This window comes from Gopherus evgoodei, chromosome 1 (genome assembly GCF_007399415.2).
Source record: "Gopherus evgoodei ecotype Sinaloan lineage chromosome 1, rGopEvg1_v1.p, whole genome shotgun sequence".
Classification (NCBI taxonomy): Eukaryota; Metazoa; Chordata; order Testudines; family Testudinidae; genus Gopherus; species Gopherus evgoodei.
In genome coordinates, this window is record NC_044322.1 from 108,045,588 (window position 1) to 108,059,970 (window position 14,383).

The window sequence follows — 14,383 nt, forward strand, 5'->3', positions numbered from 1 at the left end:
CTGATTTTCCCTTGGGCATTTGTTCAGTTTGGGGAAGTCTAGAATAGTATGCAGGTCACTCTTCCTTTTATGAAAGGAATAATACTGGGAATAAAATCCCTTTCTCCTGTAAGGGTCCGACATTTTCTTTTCTCAAATTTTACTAAAGCCAAAACCTTGTCCTGTAAGTTTCTTACGAGAGGGATCCTTGAAGAGAAGAGAGAGACTGTGTGTGAGAGAGACACAAAGACAGACATCCTGGAACTAGAAGTCAGACCCTCATGTGATAAGTTCCTGGTGGCTCCAACAACCCAAAAAAATGGTTTACTATGGTAAAGAACCCCCCCCCCACACACACACAACTGCCTAAGGACAAACTGTCTCCAAAAGGCAGGCACATAGAAGGATCTGTTCCTTTAAAGCTTGGGACAGGGTCATCTTTTCATCTTCAAATTGCTGTTTGGCAACAGAAATGAGGTTCCTTCATCTATCTCCACTGAAAGGCATAGGGCTACTTTCTACTTCGGATTTCTATGCAGAACTGACCCATAAATAGATAGCTGAGGCCTGAAGCAGTTGATTTAGTCAGTCACTTTCAGCTTCTCCAGGATCTCATTTGTTTTTGGATACAACACCCATACACCCACAACAGGGATCCAAAATCTATGTCTAAGTCTCAGAGGAAATGCTTAATTCCTAAACCATACTTGTCTTCCTAAAAACACTATTGAAGTTCAGATCTCTCAGCAGTGTCGGAGACAACAGGGATCTTTGCCAGCCTGTGCCAGAATCTGCTTTCCTAAGGAAATAGGAACTGAGCAAGGAGCAGAAGTCAGTCTTCTCAGTTCCAACCCTTCACATCACCAACCCATAAAAACTTTAGCACCAGTCTTCTCTAGAACTAGTGCATTAAGGATGCACTATTATCACAGATCCATGAAGTCCAATGCTTTAGAACAGCTCTGGAATAGTCCCTGGGAGGATCCCTTCATCTGCCAATTGACTCACATTGTGCAAATCCTTGGGCTTCCTGTTCACTAACCACATGGTCAGCCTATGAGAACACATCTCATAATCTTGCTCCAATGCAATCAGGTTATACAAATCCTCTAGCATGGTGACCCCTGCACTCTTACCCCATCTGTTAAAATACTCTCCCATCAGGGTGGTGGCATCCAAGTAAGTCACATCCTAAGTCTTTTGCACACTCTGAAACCTTTTCCTAAATGCCTCAGGAGTCAATTCAAACATGAGCAGCAAAGCTTTTTTGAATAGTTCACAGTCCCCAAATCAACTCCATTAATCTGGCTGTAAGCCTGTATGGGCTTGGAACCAAGTAAGGGGGTGAGACAGCAAAGCCAGTCCAAAAAGTTAACCTGGTTCAAATCACAAGCCTTTTCAAAGGCAGTGAGGCAGGTATCTACATCCCTGCCTCCTTAATCTGAGGCAGCAATTTGGTATCTAGGTTCCTTGCGAACTCCTCACTTACCCCTCTGTGGGTCCTCTTGCTCCTCTGCTTCTTCATCTCCCATTCATGCTTTCATTGCTTCTTGCAGTCTTCCAGCAACTTCTCTCTCAGCTCTAACTATCATTGCTTCAAATCTGTTCATGGGGAGCAAAGTCATGAAGAGCCCTTGCTGGATGGGGAACTGGTCTTGTGGACACCCTGCTGCCCTGGTTGCTCTCTTTGGTGCTGTTACTGGACTCTGTTGGGGACAAATTTGGGGCTGGAACCTGCCTCTTAAACTGATCATTCTTCTCCAGCCATGCAATCAGAGGCATCTTCTTGAGCTTCCCAATGTCTAATCCTCTCAATGCACAGGTGTGCAATATCCTTCACAACGAGATGGCTATACATCATTTTCTGGCTATTTCCTTTGACTACCCTTGTTTTTCTGATGCTAGTCATGTACAACATACTTCTGGTGCATTCAGAAACCAACCATCCTCTTGATGCATTCAAAAGCCATCCTCTACTATCACCTGTCATGGATCCACAGATCCAGTGCTCTGGAACAGTCCTGGGAGGACACCCACTTAGGAGCTCACTCTTTCACTAGGGTAAGACACTTGGCTTCCCTGCGTCCTTGAACTGAATCTCAGAGCCTCCAGCACCCCTGCTTCAGACCATGATCTCCCTTCAGTGAGTCCACCTGAGTTGGACACTTGGGGGGTGTATTACCCCCTTTGGGTGTACAATTCTCTCACCTTCTACATCTGTAGTGGCTCTTGGCAGGCATTGCAAGAACAGCAGGGTTTATTAGATGTTTGGAACATAGCATACAAAGTTCTTGGTTAGCATAAAGAAAAAAAAGAAAAAAAAAAGTTACTCCACTCTGGTTACCCAGAGCCCAGGAAAGCAGGGTCCACCCCTGGCTCTCGCGATCTCTCTCCATCCTCTTTGTTCAAGTTCCCAAGCCAGTTCTACCAAGCCTCTCTTCAGTCATTCGTTGTCCAGCTGGTCAAATATGGCTGGCGTCCTGCAGAGGTGGTGGACCATTCATAGTCATTAGCTGCTAAGTACCAAAAGTCTTGGTGATTGGATTTGCCATTGTCTTTACAGACCCTCCATTGACCTGGGCCCCAAACCCAACAGAGCTAGGAGCTATTCACACCGTTCACATGCCTGCCCAAGAGTAGACAGCCTTTTCCCAACCACCTAGTTATCCATGCAGCATATAGGGGAAACTGAAGTGCACACAGTATTCATAAAAAAATATTAGCGAAAATTCCCCACTTCATCACAACTTCATTGGCAACAATAGAAGGGCAATCAAAAGCGAGCAACCCCAATAAGGAATAAATCACAGCTGGACACAGAGGATGGTGCAGAATCTTCAGAAAGCCCTCTTCTTTGACACCTTTAGAGGCATTTCTTGGAGATCATGCTGGATGTATCAGATGGATGCCTTAGTGCAGGAGACTAAACCAAATGGCCCAGATACAAGGAAGTTTTCTTCTTCAGGACAATTAAGATGTGGGAAGGCCAATTGCAAAAAGGTCTGGCTGAATCTCTTACAGCCTCACCTTCGCGCAGAGCAATTTTTGAAGCCACAGAACCCAGAAGTGCTACACCTAGTTTCCCACCAAAATCTCAGATACTGCAGCCTCTGAAACTTCTTGAAGGGTTCCCACGAGGCTATCTTCTACACAGACTGACTTCTCTGTCTGAGAATCTAGGAAAATGTGGTGCAGAAGTAGGTTTCACAGACACACCACTCATGTCAAAAAGATTTTTTGCAAAGGCTTTTCCAACTTCAGGACTGAAGGAAGTGATTTTGGAATACCACTTGCTGGTCTTTTGGGGCCCTTTTAAAGAAGAGCCAGCAGATGTTCCAGGATTTTGGCAAAACTATTTTCTTTCAAGTATATAAAGACATTGCTCATGCCTCAGGGCATCAGTTATTGATCTTTAGTAGGCTGATGACTGTGCCATCCTCGCACACACTGGATTTTTTTGCACAAGCTTATTGAAGCTTAGGATTCTCACTCAATATTGGGGACTTTAGACTTCAAGCGGAGACTTCGAAGATTAAAACGTCGCCCATCCATTCTGTATTGAATTTCAACTCTATTGGGGAGGTGGCCTTTAAAGAGGATCAAAATGACTGCTAAATAGATGGAGAATACAATTCGGGCAATAACACATCCCTATTTAACCCCAATTTTGATGATGAAAGCGTGCATCTCCAGGCCATTACGGAGAATGGTGGAAGTCATGGAGAAGCCTTAATAAAATTTTTGGAGTGCAGCCAAATCTGGTCAGTACCTTCCACAGGGTTTCGCCTGTGGAAAAAACCTTGTCCAACAAACTATTTATGCAGGATTTTTGGAGAAGTTTTTAACTACTGCATAATGCTGAAGGGAAAGAAAAAATATCCCCAACTACGGCATATGGCAGACAGAAAAACAGTGGGATTGTTGGTGAGGGCAGCTATTTATATTCTGGGTCCTTTAAGAAGGCCATATAGCTAAGCACACACTCCTATTGAGAAGGCAGTCAACATTACATATATTATATTAAGCAAGAACTAGGCAATGGCAAACAGCTGAAGAACCAATGATGGTTATGAATTGGACATAGTACTCCAGCTAAGGCCTCACTAGTGCCAAGCAGGACTGGATAATTACCTCCCATGTTGTAAGACAAGCGAGGCAGATGTCCTGCTCTACTAGCACTAGTGAGGCTACAGCTGGAGTACTATTTCCAATTCTAGATGTCACACTTTAGGAAAAAGATGTAGACAAATTGGAAACTGCCCAGATGAGAGCAACAAAATGATAAGAAGGTTTAGAAAACTTGATCCATGAGCAAAGGTTAAAATACTGAGCATGTTTAGTTTTGAGAAAAGAAGATGGGGAAGGGTGGGAGGAACCTGATAGTGTTCAAATATGTTAAGGGTTGTTATAAAGAAGATGGTGATCAATTGTTCTCCAAGTCCACTGGGACAGGATAAGTAATAATGGGCATAATCTGCTCCAAGGGATGTATAGGTTAGATATCAGGAGGGAAAAAAATATCTTTGACTCCAAGGTTAGTTAAGCACTGGAATGGACTTACAAGGGAAGTTGTGGAACCCAAACCATTAGAGGTTTTTAAGAACAGGTTAGACAAACATTGGTCAGGGATGGTCTACATTTACTTAGTCCTGCATCAGCACAGGGGTCTGGATCTGATGACTTCTCCAAGTCCCTTCTAGCCCTATATTTCTGTGATTATATGATCTTTATGACAGAAAGTAGCCAAAAGATGCTCCACAATCCTTTTATGAATCAACATCTGAGTTAGAAGAGAGTGCACACATTCCCTCCAAGTTACTTCCTGTCCATATAGCTCTGGGACTCGCAGAAGTGAGGCATATACTCACTAAAAGTAGGAACCGTTAAAGATAATTCTTTAAGGAGGCCACTAGTCTTGTTTTCATAATTATTTTATTCATAATTGATTCGTGTATCCCTTTTTAAGGGTTGTCAAAAAACCTTCTAGCCCGGAGTACCTTCTCTTACTCTCACAGTCAACAGTGATATTGCCCCTCCCACTTTTACCTCTGAAATCTCACCTTCAATCCTAGCTTTCTTTACTCCAGCAGAATCCACATCTTCAAAGGATCTCTTTCGACTTGTCCCACCATTGACTGGATTGGGACCTCCATTTAACGTGCCATTGCTAAAGAAACGGTTCAGGTGACAGTTCTGGAGGTTCAAGAGAAACTGGGCACACTCTTGGAAGCCCTGGGTATGTGCAAGATCTGCTGCTGTCAATCCACTGGCATTTCTCAAGCTGCACAATACAAAGAAACTGAATTACACTCATTCATCAACCCACCTTGACTGCTGCTGCTGCTCTTACTGACTATCTATCTGCAGGTGATGAGAGAGAAAGAACATAGACTTAGCAAATTTCCATTAAGGAATTATTTATCAAATCTTAGTTTTAAAACTAACTTAGCCTTTGCACATATCTGGCTTCTAAGCAAAATTTGGGAGACAATATACTTTTCAATAAAATCAATATACTATGTGCCTTTAAAAAAGTATCTTCCTATTTAAACATCTCAAAATGCTTACTTTCCAAATTACAGTCTGAAGCATCTAACCTTTACACAGACTTCAGACTCCTAAATCTAAATCTTGAAATCTATCACCTTCTGCAGCTTATTTTGACAATCTATTTCTTTATCTTGAGTAAAAACCACCCTCAAAACAAACTTAACATGACTTAGCAATTGTCCATGGCATTCTGGTATCTAACACAACAATAATTAACATCATTCATCTTCCTAACAATAAAATATAAAAGCTATGCTTAGTTATGCTTTCCTTAAGATTTATTTTTTGCTCTCGTTTCTTATTTCAAAGTATGTGACATTATAAATGCTGAGGACTTGTTTTGTTACTTCGCTCAAGATTGGTCCAAGATGGAACACTGGCAATGAATTTTCAAATTTAGCAAGATTATGAATTAAATGAAGCCAGACAGGACACCAACAGTTACAGATGAGAGTTTCAATTTGAAAGAGTTCTCCCTTTGTCCTTCCCCACTGATAAGCATTTATATGAATGGCCTCTGACAACAGTAAACCTGTCTTTAGACATATGAATACTAAAGTGTAATAAGAAAACGTTGTAACAAAAAAAGTGTAGACAAAGGGGGTTGGCAGCAGCAGAATTAAAGGAACAGAGAATGCTGATGAATCTTTCCTAACTAGATACACTGTGAAACAAAAAAACTTTCTAGCTAGAAAACTGGATCTTTACTACTTAGATTTTGTAGTTTAGGCAAGAAGCTTATTACTTTAAATTCCTGAAAATAAGAAGATGGACCAACAGAGAGATAATTAAGGAGATTAACATACCCAATACATTGAAATTCCCCTGAAGTATAATAAATTGCTCTTGTCAAATACGTGAAAACAAAAGGAACTGAGCAAGTTATAGACAGGATCTAAATTATTCTAATTATGTTGCATTGGTATAGTGTTATTTTCAATTTAGTCAGAACTACTATTTCACTATTAACAAGCATGATGTAGGAATAATTCAGAAAGATCTGTGAAGGATAGCTGATTAGATCCATCATGAAGCCCTAAACTTTGACACAGACTGGACTATGGAATTTGAAAGGCTATGGACTAGGGTTGTTTCCTAGAAGATTGTAGTTTGCTTGCCACACTGATTAGAAAGGAGGTAAAAATCTTTACAAGCAGAACTACCATTATAACAAGACCAATACCTATAAGGCACACAATTTGGTTCACTTACTTTGGTCTCCACAACCAGAAACACCACTTACTTAGGGAAATTAAGGTGGTCTCCTTTTCTACCAGAATACTTAAGCCATCCCTTATGGACCTTGCTTGTGCTAGCTTACCTGTGCAGCACAGATATTATTTAACAGGTGCTACAGAAAACCCAAGACTAGAGATTTCAAACAGTGCAAGTTTCAGGAACATATCTTTTGTTGAACAAAGTTAATAGCTCCCTCCCATCAGCTCAGGATCAAGAGAAACCCATATCCACTTAAGTCAGTGTCTTCTAAAGAGTGGGTCATATTCCCTCACCTCATTGGAAAAGGGGCACGTGTGCAAAGGACTCGATGAATGACAGACTGATAAAAGCTGAGACTCAGGAGGAAATTTATTAAAAAAAGGCTCTAGCTCTTATGGTTGTGAAGAAAACCTTTTAACATGAAGCAAATGCAACGGATGCGAAGACACCTGCATGGGTTTGCAGACACCCTCAAGCAAGAGCTCTGAGATGTGGATTGCTCCATTCATTTCAATGAGTATGAACTCAAATACCAATGATAAATAACAATGTTGACATTTAAAAATATTATTGAACTATTTCAGTTCTCTAAGCAGTTAAAAAAGGAGGGTAAAATGGTAAGAAGAGCAACACTAGCATTTCCCAAAGTGACAGATGGGGCAAGAAAGACTATCCAGGTGGAAGATGTATAAATTAAGATGCTTAGGCTTTTAACACCACATAGCAAGGTTGCAGAAGGGCACAACTACTTTCAATTTTCCTGAAAGAGGTCTTAAGTTACTAATTCCCAAACTATTTAAATTAATGGGGGAGAAGAGAAAGCAAAAACAGAACTGGTCAGAATTTGTTTTTAAAAGAATGGTTTCTCCCTAAATTGAAGGTGCAGGCACTTTGCCTTCTATGAAAGAGCTATCACACTACTGCTACTAGTACTGCAGTAGCACCAAGGGTCCTGATGTGCTAGATACTATTTAAAAAACACCCAACAAAAACATGGGAGCTGAAAAGAGCTCATAAATACATCTTGCAAAAAAGGTTGAAAACTTCCAGTCAGGTCTTAACTAAATAAAGCAAATGGGAATTCCCTACTTCAGGACGCTAGTAATGGGAAGAACGAAGAGGACACAAACTGGAATTGACTGAGGGGCTTCCAAGAATCCAAAAGAATAAAGAAGTCTAGTAAAAAAAAAAAAACCTAAACAGGCCTACCAAGTTCAGGTATCTTTTCTTGCACACACATCTAGAAGGGAAGTTTGTTGACAAGAGTACAGAGTGACAAAGAGGCCACAGCACTGTGAAATACTAATGGAAGCTAACTGACAGAAAGATTGAAAATACTCAATTAGCAATCTGCATGGAACAGAAAGAAAGAACCATAGGGATTATTATAGTTATAAGATTTGGATAGAGGTCACACACCTTACAGATACAGAATTAACCTTCATCAAGCAAGCAAGCGGGTTTTCCAAGTAATGTCACGGAAAAGACTGGTGAAAGCTGCTGCCATCCACCACTGAAAGCAATCTGAGTACACAATGAGTTGCAATATTCTCACAGAATCTTCTAAAGGCCCTGAGTCAGAGCATGAAAGAGCATAGTAAAAAACTAAGAGCTCCACTATACTTTTAAAAGCACTGGCCTGGATGGGGGCTGGTGCTGACCTGGTCTGCACTACCTTAGCAGCAAGCAAATCCATTACTATACCTCTTCAGGGGCTGGAGCAGGTATTCTCTTCTGTGGCTAGCCAGTGGTGCTGCACATTTTCAGAGATCTTAGTAGCTAGCTCTGCCCATCCTTTGTACTAACATGAACATAACACACTAAACTATCGCCAGATCCTGTAGAGAGATGGGCATGATTCACTGTACCATACCCTGCCCCTTCCTTATACCGTGTGTCCAAGAGTCTGACTACAATTTGCTTCTTACGTCATTATGATCTGAGCTCCTATATTAAGTCTCCAAAAGGCATTTCCAGATGAGTCAGAGTTTTAAGTTTCCTCTAGCAGGAAGGGGAAAAGAAGGAATGGAGTGGCAAGTGGAATACTCCTTTATTAAGTGAGGTGGACTGTGCCTCTTAGCACTGAACAGTAACTAAATGACCTGTATCAATTTCTGAATTAGTACAGGTGGCTGGGAAATAGAAGGCAAATCCAAGATTGTGGAATGTGATTGTATGAAAGGGTTCACTGAAAAACATAAAAGAGGCTACATTGTTTCCAACTAGAATACTTACTGGAGGCTAGTACTAAGGAATACAAGGAAGATTTCTCTAAGGTGAGTCAGATTCTCTGACATGATGTAATCAGAGGTGCCTGGTCAACTGATGGAGAATACTTCACACTCTCTCTCATACCTACTTGAAAAAGCAGTAAATCTTTACAAACAGATTACAACAAGGCCTTAAGAAAATAACAATGGCCATATGGGGTCAGACCAACGGTCCATCTAGCCCCAGTATCCTATCTTCTGGCAGTTACCAATGCCAGGTGCCACAGAGGTAATGACAGAACAGATAATCATCAGGTGATCCATGCCCTGTCACCCATTCCCACCTTCTGGCAAGCAGAGGATAGGGACACCATCCCTGCCTTCATGGATCAAACCCTGAAGGACAAATAAATTTAAGAATACGTGCCAATCTATGGGCAACAGGGAAGGGAGTTCTCTCAGACTTCAGGTTTCCCCGGTACTGTCCCAAATTTTTCGAACACTACAGAATACTCAAACTCTGACCAAAGCCTGACAGGCCTGAACCTTGGGTTCTAACATCTCTTTTAAAAGATCCCAAAGGGATTGGTTAAAGATAGCAGCTGCATGATGGCAGTGTAATCACTAGCAGCAGATGGGACTGCTGTACTTACAATTTTACAACACAGAATATGGAACCCAATCTGACAAGTCTCACAAAAGGCTGTAGAGATGATGAACTAAATTTCTAGAACTACAGAACTATCCAAAGGTAATAATGGGGACTTTAACCATGCAGACATCTGTTGGAAAAGTAACGCAGCAGAACACGAAATGCCAGATAAGTTTTTGGAATATATGGGGGACAACTTCTTGTTTCACAAGACGACGTAATCAACCAGGGGGACAGTCCTTCAGAAATGATGATTCAGATTAACAAGAAGGAATTAGTTACAAATCTGAAGTTGGAAGGCAATTTGGGAAAAAGTGACCATGAAATGATGATTTCATGATTCTAAGGAAAGGAAGAAATGGCAGCAGCAGAATAAAGACAATGGATTTTTTTTAAAAAAGGCAGACTAAAATTCACAGAACTAGTAGGTTAGGTCCCATAGGAAAACAATCTGGGGGCGGGGGGGAGAGTTTAGGAGAGCTGGTGGTTTCTCGAAGACAATATTAGAAGCACGACAGCAAACTATCCTAATGCAAAGAAAAGATAAGAATAGTAAGAAGCCAACACTGCTCCAATCTGAAGCTCTTTAATGACCTGAAAAATTAAAGGAACCCTACAGAAAGTGGAAACATGGACAAATTTCTGAGGAGTAAAAAAAAACAAGCAGCTTGTACATGCACCATCAGAAAGGCACAAAAGGAGTCACATCCAGCAATGGACATAAAAATCAATAAGAGAAGATTCTATAAATACATTAGGAGCAAGAGAAGTGTAAGTCCACTACTTGGCAGGGAAAGAGAACTAACAACAGATAACATCAAGAAGGCTAAGCTGTTTAATGCTTATTTTGCTTCAGTCTTTGCTAAAAAGACTAATAGTGACCAGACACTCAACACAATTAATATTAGCAACAAGAGGGAACCAATATAAGTCAAAATAGGATCTTTGAGAGCTCATGGAGGACAGGTAAGTCAGATCCCAGGCTACCGGAAAAGGGCAAATATAGTACCTACCTATAGTACCACTTAAAAAAGGTGAATAAAGAGGACCTGATGAATTACAGACCTGCCAGCCTAACTTCAATACCTGGAAAAATACTGGAACAAATGATTAAACATAAATTTTTAAGCACCTAGATGATAAAAGGATAAATAGCAGCCAACAAATCATGCCAAACCAATCCAATTTTCTTTTGACAAAGCTACTGGCCTAGAGGATGGGGGTGTAGCTATACATGTGATATCTTGGTTTTAATATGGCTTTTGACACAATCCCACATGACAGTTTCATAAACTAACTAGAGAAATGTGGTCTAGATGAAATTACTATAAAGGTGGGTACACAACTGGTTCAAAGACTGTACTCAGGGCAGTTATAAATGGTTCGTTGCCGGACTGGGAAAATGTATCTAATGGAGTCCATCACGGGTCCATCACTATGTGATATCTTCATTAATGACTTGGATAATGGAATGAAGTTAATGCTTATGAAATTTGCAGATGGGAAAGGCTGCAAGCACTTTTGAATTCTAATTCTGGCCTCTAACCAACTTTGACAAACTGGAGAACTGGCCTGAAATCAACAGGATGAAATTCAATAAAGACAAGTACAAAATACTATACTTAAGGAAGGAAAAACAAAACAAAAACAAAAAATCAAATAATCAACTACAAAGTGGGGGAATAACTGGCTAGACAGCCATACAGCTGAAAAAGATCTGGGGGTTATAGTGGATCACAAACTGAATAAGAGTCAATAGTGTGATGCAGTTGTGCAAAAATAAATAAATAAATAAATAAATAAGGCTAATATTGTGGGGTGTATTAACAGGAGTGTCATATGCAAGACACAGGATGTAACTGTCCCTCTCTACTAAGCCAGAGTACTGTGTTCAGTTGTGGGAATCACACTTTAGGTAAGATGTGGAGAGAGTCCAGAGGAGAACAACAAAATTGATGAAGGCTAAGAAAATTAGGCATGTCAAGTTTGGACTAAAGAAGTTTGAGGGGAAACCTGGTAAGTCTTCAAATATGTTAAGGACTGTTATAAAGAAAATAGCGACCAATAGTTAACCATGCCCACTAAAGGTGGAAAAAATAGAAATGGGCTTAATCTGCAACAAAAGTGATTTAGGTTAGATACCAGGAAAAACTTTCTAAATACATGGATAGGTTAAGCTCTGGAAGCCTGTTCCAATGGAGGCTGTGGAATCCCTGTCATTGGAGGTTTCTAAGGGACAGTTTAGGTTTACTTGGTCTCGCCTCAAGCCAGGGAGCTGGACTAGATGACCTCTCAAGTTCCTTTCCAATCCTACATTTCTCTGATTCTATGAACTTGGGCTTGTAGACAAGGACATGTTTGCCCTTCAGAGCAATTTGTTACCCAACTGACAAAGTTTTGAGGAGGGTGAGAAACACCACAAAATACTTTCCTTAGAAGGACTCTAAACATGAAGTAACCAGCTGGGGAAAGGAAGAGGAAGAATAGTCAAGCAGAAAGATTGGGACTAATTTAGCCTTGAAAAACTACTGTAAGTTGGCCAGCCCAGTCACAAGTTAAATTCCTCAAACTTTTACTGTATTATGTATGATAAAAATGTCTTCATTAAGTTGCCTATCAAAAGGTTTACTTGCTCTAGGCAAGAACTTGCCAAGACTGGCCTAATTATTCACAAAAAATAAGTCCACACAACCTTTTTTTCTGTCCAAGAAATGGAGGACTTCTCTGAAGGAGCTCAATCCATCTTTAGGAACAGAAGGGAAGCTTAACTACAAAGGCAGCTCTAATGACATGAAGGTTCCAATTCCTTTTTGGCACATCTACCCTACTGAGAGACGCATAGAACTGAACTGGCAAATATGACAAGGAACTTTTAGTTAACTTTAGATGTGGCTCTTTATTAAATCAGCAGGTCAATTCACTCTGTAGTTAAAGAACAGTTTTGTTTGGCATCAATTTAAAAGCAACTCATCTGTTCACAGGAATTAATAAGCAAAATTTAGGTTCTTTCTTGTGGAAATGTTTCAAGTCTGACACTGATTTTCCCAAAAAGACTTTACTCCAAAATTCTTGGATTAATGTAAAGACAGATATTTCCATTTTGCTCTGGAAAGTAAGGATGAATACAGTGGGGAGAGAAATCTCAGAAAGAGGATATACAAGATGGAGAAAACCAAACAAGACATTTAATTCCATGAGAAGTATAGTCTAAATATGAATAAAAACTGGATAATTGTAATGTTTGCTTGTTTACTACTTGACATTTCTTAAGCTATTGGGCAGCATATAGGAATTTTATACATAAACTGGGCATGTCATTGAATGTAAAATGCTTAAATCCTCTGCCTTGAGAAATACATTTCTCTGTATACCTTCTCCTGAAGAGTTAAGGACAACATTCAGCATTGGATTTCTTCCCTTTCACCTGATCATTTTGCATCATGCAACAAGAGATGTCTACAGGTTGGGTCCTCAAGACTGTAACTTCTCTTGGTATGAAAGAGGTTTGTGGTTTTCACTCAATTGAGTTTCCATTTTCCTCCTACAGTAGAAGCATTTTACTTTTTGAAGAGCTTCATGCTGCAACTGAATTTACTAAAAAGAAAACTGATCACATTATTTCTTGCAAGTGACCAGATTTTTGCTGTCTCAGGGAAAAGAGTGAGTTCAATAATTGTAAGAAATCTTAAAAGATGTACCTCAAGGAATCTTCCACTTATAATGTCACATCCTTTAGAAAACAGAGCAAGTGTTTACTACAAAAAATAATCCAACTTTTTTACATAAAAATATATATACAAAATTCCCTGAAACTACCATTTTACAGAGTGATTATCACATCACCTAGTCTTTGTTAATGCCATGTGACAATCTAGGAAAATAAACCACAGTTTTCGTATATCAATGTAATACTTCTGTTAAAAAATACTGATCTCAACTTACTTATTGTTAGTTTACAAATAAAAATGTAGATATTGTAAATTAGGGTAAGCAAAAGCATGCAAATCTATAGATTCTATATCTGAATTCCTAGATTAGCATTAAAACCAATCACCGCAACAAATACCTCAACAGTATGCCTTGTGTGCAGAAAGGAAGCGATACTGAACATTCAATGCCACAACTGTAAGGTTTTCGGAGAAGCACCTGTGGCAGTTTCAGCAGTTTCTATATGGAATGCTCCCCCTTTCTAGGATTACTTGAAAAAATCAAGTCAATTCGAATTACGTAGCTGTAAAACATTGACATGTGTAGTTTTTACAGTTTCAGAATCTTCTGTTTGATTTAAACGGGCAATGGTGCATAAACAGGAAACTTATATCATAAGGGATCACATATTTGCAGGCAACATTAAGATTAAAAGTTACATTAACATACATAGAGTGCAGTAGCACGTTAGTCATTGTGTTTAAGCCATCACCATGTGACCACCTTAACAATGAGACACAGAGCCTTTCTGGCTTTTAAACATTATTACTTTCATGCTGAAGCCAATTTAATTGTCAAGTTCTTTGATGAAATTTAAATAGTATGGGCTAAAAACTACTGATCATCTCATGGCTTCAGTTACTTTAAATTTAATATGCTGTATCTCAAATGAATTAGTACTATGCTTATACAAAAGTTAGCAGAGACAAGGATCAGAACACTATGCCCACAGTGAGAAAAATCTTTTCCTACAGACATCATCAGTATACTAGCCTACAGTTTCTAAAGCAAAATATTTAAAAAACAAACTTAAAATGTTTTAACCCTTTGGTGTCCAAGTACAGAA

At 39.7% G+C, this 14,383-nt stretch overlaps 1 protein-coding gene across 6 annotated transcripts in view; it reads right to left on the minus strand.

The window, feature by feature from the left end:
- Positions 1-14,383, minus strand: part of ANKRD10 (ankyrin repeat domain 10) — a 42,520-nt gene that overhangs the window by 7,790 nt on the left and 20,347 nt on the right. For all 6 annotated transcript variants that reach the window (XM_030568656.1, XM_030568665.1, XM_030568690.1 and 3 more), the window contains one exon: positions 5,040-5,260. In XM_030568656.1, the coding sequence (XP_030424516.1) occupies positions 5,040-5,260 (221 nt within the window). The remainder of the gene's footprint in view (positions 1-5,039; positions 5,261-14,383) is intronic.